Below are 7,422 nucleotides of genomic sequence, written 5' to 3' on the forward strand. Positions count from 1 at the left end.
AAAAAATTTTTTTTTTTTTTTTTTTTTTTTTTTTTTTTTTTTTTTACCAACCTCTCCTTTGTAATTTAGCCATTTGTTCAATTATGAATATAGGCAAATAAAAATAAAATTAAAAATAAAATAAAGGCAGCAGTAATAGCAGCACCCATGACCTTGTTACCAACTCTTAGGTTGGGGAGTGTTTTCCTGGATTCTACCCTTTTTTTTTTTTAGTTTGCTTAGTAATAGAAGTTTATATAGAAACTATCTAATATACTTCTTTTTTTTTTTTAGATGAAGTCTTGCTCTGTCACCCAGGCTGGAGTGCAGTGATGTGATCTCGGCTCACTGCAGCCTCTGCCTCCTGGGTTCAAGCGATTTTCCTGCCTCAGCTTCCGGAGTAGCTAGGACTACAGGCGTGCACCACCATGCCCGGCTAATTTTTGTATTATTATTTTTTTTTTGAGATGGAGTTTTGCTCTTTTTGCCCAGGCTGGAGTGCAATGGCGTGATCTCAGTTCACTGCAACCTCCGCCTCCCAGGTTCAAGTGATTCTCCTACCTCAGCCTCCCAAGTAGCTGGGATTATAGTCATGCCCTACTATGCCCAGCTAATTTTTTGTATTTTTAGTAGAGGTGGGGTTTCACCATGTTTGTCAGCTGGTCTTGAACTCCAGACATCAGGTGATCAACCTGCCTTGGCCTCCCAAAGTGCTGGGATTATAGGTGTGAGCCACCGTGCCTGGCCTAATTTTTGTATTTTTAGTAGAGATGGGGTTTCACCATGTTGGCCACGCTGGTTTCGAACTCCTGACCTCAAGTAATTCGCCCGTCTTGGCCTCCCAAAGTCCTGGGGTTACAGGCGTGAGACACCACACCTGGCCCCTAACGTACATATTTTTATATCACAATTAGTTATTGTATATTTGTCAAAATATTATTTATGCTCAATACATGTTTGAAATTACAGTAGCAATAACTAACTAATAAGACCTAGTGCTAGGTAATTACTTAATGTGGTAATAAGCACATATTATTAGATTTTGATTTACATTTCAACTATTTCAATATAATTTTGTTTTATTGTGTCTACTTTATTTCATGCATTTACAAATATTCTGAGAAGGGGTCCATAGGCTTCACTAGACAGGCAAGAATGATTCATGGCACAAAAAAGTCAAGATGTCAAATATCCCCATCTCGGTGTGTGTATATTATGCTGTATTTATCTCCAATATCCCCTTGTTTAGTACCCTTTCATTTAGCCAACATCGTGTGTGAGTACCCATTGAATCTTGAGTACTGGAAAGGTAATTCTAAGTAAGACGTAAACTTTGAGGTGAGAATGAAGCCTATTGTTCTAAAAGCCCACTGCTCCCTTTCTATTCTCTCCTGTCCCTTCAGTCATTGGTGTTTTGAGGTCACCCCCGACCCGGCTCAAGGGTGATTTGTGGCTGGATATAGCATGGTGCCCTTCAAATTCCAGTCCAATGGCCCCATCCTACTTTATGAGGGCCCATTCTATAGGGGTCACTGACTTGGCAGGAAGCCTAGGGTAGTACCAAATCAAAGTGGCTAACCTTGCCTTACTCCCACTGGGGTACTTGCCTTACTTGTTGCTGCCTTCAGGGCCTTTCCTGTCCCATTGTCAATCCTAAAATAGATTTCCTCCTTGGCTCCCTAGTGAGATTTATTTACAAAGTTGTTTTCTGGGCCTGATCCTCATAGTAATTGTTTATCTGACAAAATGGCTGCCTGGCCCCTCTTCCCTGCTCCTGACCCGTGTGTCCAAGAAAGTCCTAGGGGTTCAAAGACTGATAAGGCTTAATGTCTTACTCACTCCATGGAAATTTGCATCTTTGGCAATACTATAGTGCTTTCCCTCAATACTATTAGTAGTATGTGACCACCTTAGAAAATGTAGAATTTTTTTTTTTTTAGTTTGAAGAAGGGAGAAAGCACCCATAAGATCACCACCCCAAAACCAAGCCTGACTATTACTTGGACAAGATTCCAATCATCCCTCTATGTATACATTTTACAAAGTTGAGCTCATGGACTCTATGAAATACTGTTCACACTTCCTCATTCAATATTACTAAAGTGTCTTCCCTGAGCATGAAATTGTCTTCATAAAGGTTTTGTATGACCATATAACAAGTCATCTCGTGACTGTACTATATACATTATTTAAGCAAAATGTCTAACAACTAAAAATCAATCTTTTATTTCTTTTAATGGTAGACTTTTGCACTCTGTAAGAGGAATTTAGCATATTGGTTTACATTGTGAGGTTTGGATTTAGACCTGGATTCAAACCCTGTCTCCCCTGCTTAATAGCATTGTGACTTTAGACAAATACCTATTTCTTTATCTCCAATGTGGAGGTAATACTCTACTTCACAGGGTGATTATTGATATTAAATGGGGTAGTACATATGAAGTGCCTGGTGAGTAGCAAGTCTTGATACAGGAAAGCTGCTGCCTGTTACTATTACTACTGCTACCATTACTACTGAGTTTTCAGCCAAAGGAATAAATCTCTAATTATGAAATTTCAGCTATCATTGACCTTGGTTTGGGGATCTATTTGTAAAGGTGGTGAATATTTTTTCTAGTGACCGTGAAGTCATATATGTGTGGCTGTCTCTTATTTTGGTCTGGGCCTGTTTCTGGACCTTTGTCTCCCTACTGACTTGGCTTTGGTAGCACCTCTATGCTGCTCATACTCACCTCTACTGAGGCCCCCTTCCCGTCTTGAGCCTAAGAAAGCCAATGAGACATAAATATAGGAAGCATTAACAATGCAAGGCAGTATATAGAACCACAGACATCAGCACTGAAATGGTCTTTGGACCATTTATCTTGTTTAATTGGCTGCCCTCCATCTCATTCCTGCCTTTGCACAGGTGAGGGAAACTAAGGCCCAGGAAAAGGACAGGAGTTATCTAAGGTTGTAGATTTGACCAGTTACATGCTAGGCTTGGAATCCAGTGTTCTTCTTTGTTTTTAATTTTTATTTTAAGTTCGGGGTACATGTGCAGGTTTGTCATATAGGTAAACTCGTGTCATGGGGATTCATTGTACAGATCATTTTATCACCCAGGTATTAAGCCTAGTACCCATTAGTTATTAATATTTTTTCCTGATCATCTCCCTTCTTCCACCCTCCACCTTCTGTGTGTCCATGTGTTCTCATCATTTAATTCCCACTTATAAGTGAGAACATGTGGTATTCTGTAATCTCTGCCTCTCGGGTTAAAGTGATTCTCATGCCTCAACCACCAAAGTAGCTGGGATTACAGGTGTGCACCACCTTGCCTGGCTAATTTTTGTATTTTTAGTAGAGGTGGGGTTTTGCTATATTGCCCAGGCTGGTCTAGAACTCCTGGCCTCAAGGAATGTGTCCACCTTGGCCTCCTAAAGTGCTGGGATTACAGGTGTGAGCCACCACGCCCAGCCTGGCATTTGATTTTCTGTTCCTGCATTAGTTTGCTAAGGATAATGACCTCCACTTCATTCATGTTCCTGCAAAGGACATGATCTTGTTGTTTTTTATGGCTGCATAGTATCATACATTTCCTTTATCCAGTCTACCATTGATTGGCATTTAGGTTGATTCCATGTCATTGCTATTGTGAATAGTGCTTCAATGCACATGTGCGTGCATGCATCTTTATGATAGAATGATTTATATTCCTTTGGGTATATACCCAGTAATGAGATTGCTGGGTTGAATGGTAGTTTTGTTTTCAGGTCTTTGAGAAATTGCCACACTGTTTTCTACCATGGTTGAACTAATTTACACTCCCACCAACAGTGTATAAGGGTTCCCTTTTCTTTGCAATCTCACCAGCACCTGTTTTTTTATTATTATTTTTTAATAATAGCCATTCTGACTTGTGTGAGATGGTATCTCATTGTGGTTTTGATTTGCATTTCTCTAATGATGTTAGTTTGTTATATATGCTGCTTGGCCACATGTATGTCTTCTTTTGAAAAGTGTCTCTTCATATCCTTTGCCCACATTTTAATCGGGTGTTTGTTTTTTTTCTTGTAAATTTGTTAAAGTTCCCTATAGATGCTGGATATTAGACCTTTGTAAGTTGCATAGTTTGCAAATATTTTATCTGATTCCATAAGTTGCCTATTTACTCTGCTGATGGTTTCTTTTGCTGTGCAGAAGCTCTTTAGTTTAGTTAGATCCCATTTGTCAATTTTTGCTTTTGCTTCAATTGCTTTTGGCATCTTCGTTATGAAATCTTTGTCTATTCCTATGTCCAGAACGATATTGCCTAGGTTTTCTTTCAGGATTTTTTCAATTTTTGAGTTTTACATTACTTTTACATTTAAGGCTTTAATACATCTAGAGTTGATTTTTAAATGTGGCATAAGGATGGGGTCCAGTTTCAATCTTCTGCATGTGGCTAACCAGTTATCCCAGCACCGTTTATTGAATTGGGAGTCTTTTTTCCATTGCTTGTTTTTGTGGACTTTGTCAAATATCAGATGGTTGTAGGTGCGTGGCCTTATTTCTGGGCTATTCTGCTCCATTGGTTTCTGTCTGTTTTTGTACCAGCACAATGCTGTTTTGGTTACTGTAGCCCTCTAGTATCATTTGAAGTTGGGTAGCATGATGCCTCCAGCTTTGTTCTTTTTGCTTAGGATTGCCATGGTTATTCAGGCTGCTTTTTTTTTTTTTGTTTCCATATGAATTTTAAAATAGTTTTTCCTAGTTCTGTGAAGAATGTCGTTGGTAGTTTGATAGGAATAGCATTGAGACTATTCTATAAATTGCTTTGGACAGTATCACCATTTTAATGATATTGATTCTTCCTATTCATGAGCATGGACTGTTTCTTCATTTGTTTGTGTCATCTCTGATTTCTTTGAGCAGTGGTTTGTAGTTCTCCTTGTAGAGATCTTTCACTTACCTAGTTAGCTGTATTCCTAGGCATTTATTCCTTTGTGGCAGTTCTGAATGGGATTGCCTTCCTGATTTGGCTCTTGGCTTGACTGTTGTTGGTGTATATGAATGCTAGTGACTTTTGTATGTTGATTTTTGTATACTGAGACTTTGCCGAAGTTGTTTATCAGATTAAGGAGCTTTTTGGCTGAGACTGTTGGAGTTTCTAGATATAGGATCATGCCGTCTGCAAATAAGGATAGTTTGACTTCCTCTCCTCTTGCTTGGATGCTCTCTATTTCTTTCTCTGGTCTGATTGCTGTGGCCAGGACTTCTAATACTATGTTGAATATGAGTGGGTGAGAGAGGGCATTCTTGTCTTGTGTCGGTTTTAAAAGGAAATGCTTCCAGCTTTGGCCCATTCAGTATGATGTTGGTTGTGGGTTTGTCAGATGGCTGTTATTATTTTGAGGTATGCTCCTACAATACCTAGTTTATTGAGAACTTTTAACATGAAGGGGTGTTGGATATTACTGAAACCTTTTTAGCCCTTAAGATTATCATGTGGAACCCAGTGCTCTTTATCCTGCTATTAATTTGCCTCTGCAAGTGTTTACCAGTGCTGTAGATAATCCAGGTAGATCAGAGGTGAGAAGAGAACCCTGTGAGCTGAAGCTGGCTAGTATAGATGGAAAGGCCTTCCTGGAAGAAGTACAGTTATCATTTGTCTGCTCTTAGTTGTAGGATGATTTGTATTATTTTTTTAAAAATTTTTAGACAAAGTCTTACTCTGTTGCCCAGGTTGGAGTGCAGTGGTGTGATCTCGGCTCACTGCAACCTCTACCTTCTGGGTTCCAGCAATTCTCATACCCCAGCCTCCCAAGTAGCTTTAACTAAGGTGTGCACCACCATGCCTGGCTAATTTTTGTATTTTTAGTAGAGATGGGGTTTTGCCATGTTGCCCAGGCTGGTTTCAAACTCCTGGCCTCAAGCAATCTACCCACCTCAGCCTCCCGAAGTGCTGGGATTACAGGCATGAGGCACTGCACCCAGCCTACATTCTTGTCTGTTCTTTGGTAAGTATTGCTCTGTGGCTGTGTTGTTTGTCTTAAGTAAGCTGCTTGGGAGCAGGGGTTGTGTTTGGGTCAATATTCTCCCTTCATCCCTGTCAATATCCAAGTTGCTCAGACTCTTAGCATCCTTGCTCTCTCCTTTGTGGTTGAGCAAAGACACTTATCTCAGGCTCTGCTGAACACAGAGCCAGATGACTAACCTGCTTCCTTTGATCTCATCCTAGATCAGTGTGCGTGTGACCACCATGGATGCAGAGCTGGAGTTTGCCATCCAGCCCAACACCACCGGGAAGCAGCTATTTGACCAGGTAAAGTGGAGATTCCTTAGCCTCCTCTCCTTCTCCCAATAGCGTCCACCACAATGCCAACAATCCATGCCTTTTGCCTCTTGTCAAAGAATCTCTCTTCCTGTTCACTCCAGGATAGGTCAAAATGAAGGCTGATTCCAGCCTTAATATAAAAGGAGGCAAAGTTTAACTTTGGCAACCTGCACCCTATGGTCCTGATTAATTTTATCTTTGGTCCTGAATAAGGGAGAAAAGAAAAGGGTGTATATTCTATGCTAGATGCTTTAAAAATCTTAGCATATGGGGCCTTCCTTTCAACTCTGAAACATGTAAGTGATGTCTTCTCCATTTTAATGATGAGGCTCAGAAGTTAAATAAATTAATAGCACCCAAATGATATTTGACTGGAATTTGCACCCCATATTCTTGCCCACTGCACCACACTGCCTCTGTCTCATATTTTTGCTTCCTAGTAGAAGGAAACTAACTTACTCTCCTCGAAGTAGTAAGCTCTATGTACATTTCTCTCAAAAGAATGTTGGGACTTAGGACAACATAGGAGGTGATAGATGCAGTAGGAGGCTGCTTCATCTCCTGCAGGCATGCCATGAAGATAATTGCTTACTCGCCATAGTGAAGTGGTCATTCCCATCTCCAACCCAAGGGATGTCCCTTTGTGGTGAATCATTATTGTCAAAAAGGATGTACTGTATACTATAATAAACAGATGGGAGCTACAGACATTTTTAGCATTCAAGGGAATGTGCCATCTGTGGCCAGACTTCAAGGAGCAGAAATGAGGCTCCCATTTCCAGAGACTGGGACCTCACCAGACAGGCCATTATCCCATTTCTCCACCAGCCTCCGATGAGGTAGAGGTCTGAGTTATTGTCTGGGATGTTAGGCTGCATATCACCCTGATGGATTCTCCAGGCCCTCTTGCTTCCCTTTCTTCCTTGCTCTCTGTGTCCTTCTACCATATGAGAACTTCCCCAGGGTTGGGGAGAGGAAGAAAGAAAGAAGGAGGTTGTGTTCAAATAAGCTGATTCTATTCCTGTGAATACTCCTGACTGGTGAGAGAAAAGACAAGAGTAGAATGGAGACAGGGGTAGGAGAGGGCTAGAAATTTGAGAACAGCTTGGGTACGCCTTCTGAGTTCTTTTTTTTTTTTTTTTTTT

At 40.5% G+C, this 7,422-nt stretch overlaps 1 protein-coding gene across 1 annotated transcript in view; it reads left to right on the forward strand.

Moving 5' to 3' along the window:
• The window catches only part of MSN (moesin), an 83,554-nt gene that overhangs the window by 46,246 nt on the left and 29,886 nt on the right, over positions 1–7,422 (forward strand). Inside the window, exon 2 of the mRNA XM_017848442.1 lies at positions 6,182–6,265. Coding sequence (XP_017703931.1) covers positions 6,182–6,265 — 84 coding nt within the window. The remainder of the gene's footprint in view (positions 1–6,181; positions 6,266–7,422) is intronic.

Source organism: Rhinopithecus bieti, unplaced genomic scaffold (assembly GCF_001698545.2).
Source record: "Rhinopithecus bieti isolate Rb0 unplaced genomic scaffold, ASM169854v2 scaffold_31518, whole genome shotgun sequence".
Taxonomy (NCBI): Eukaryota; Metazoa; Chordata; class Mammalia; order Primates; family Cercopithecidae; genus Rhinopithecus; species Rhinopithecus bieti.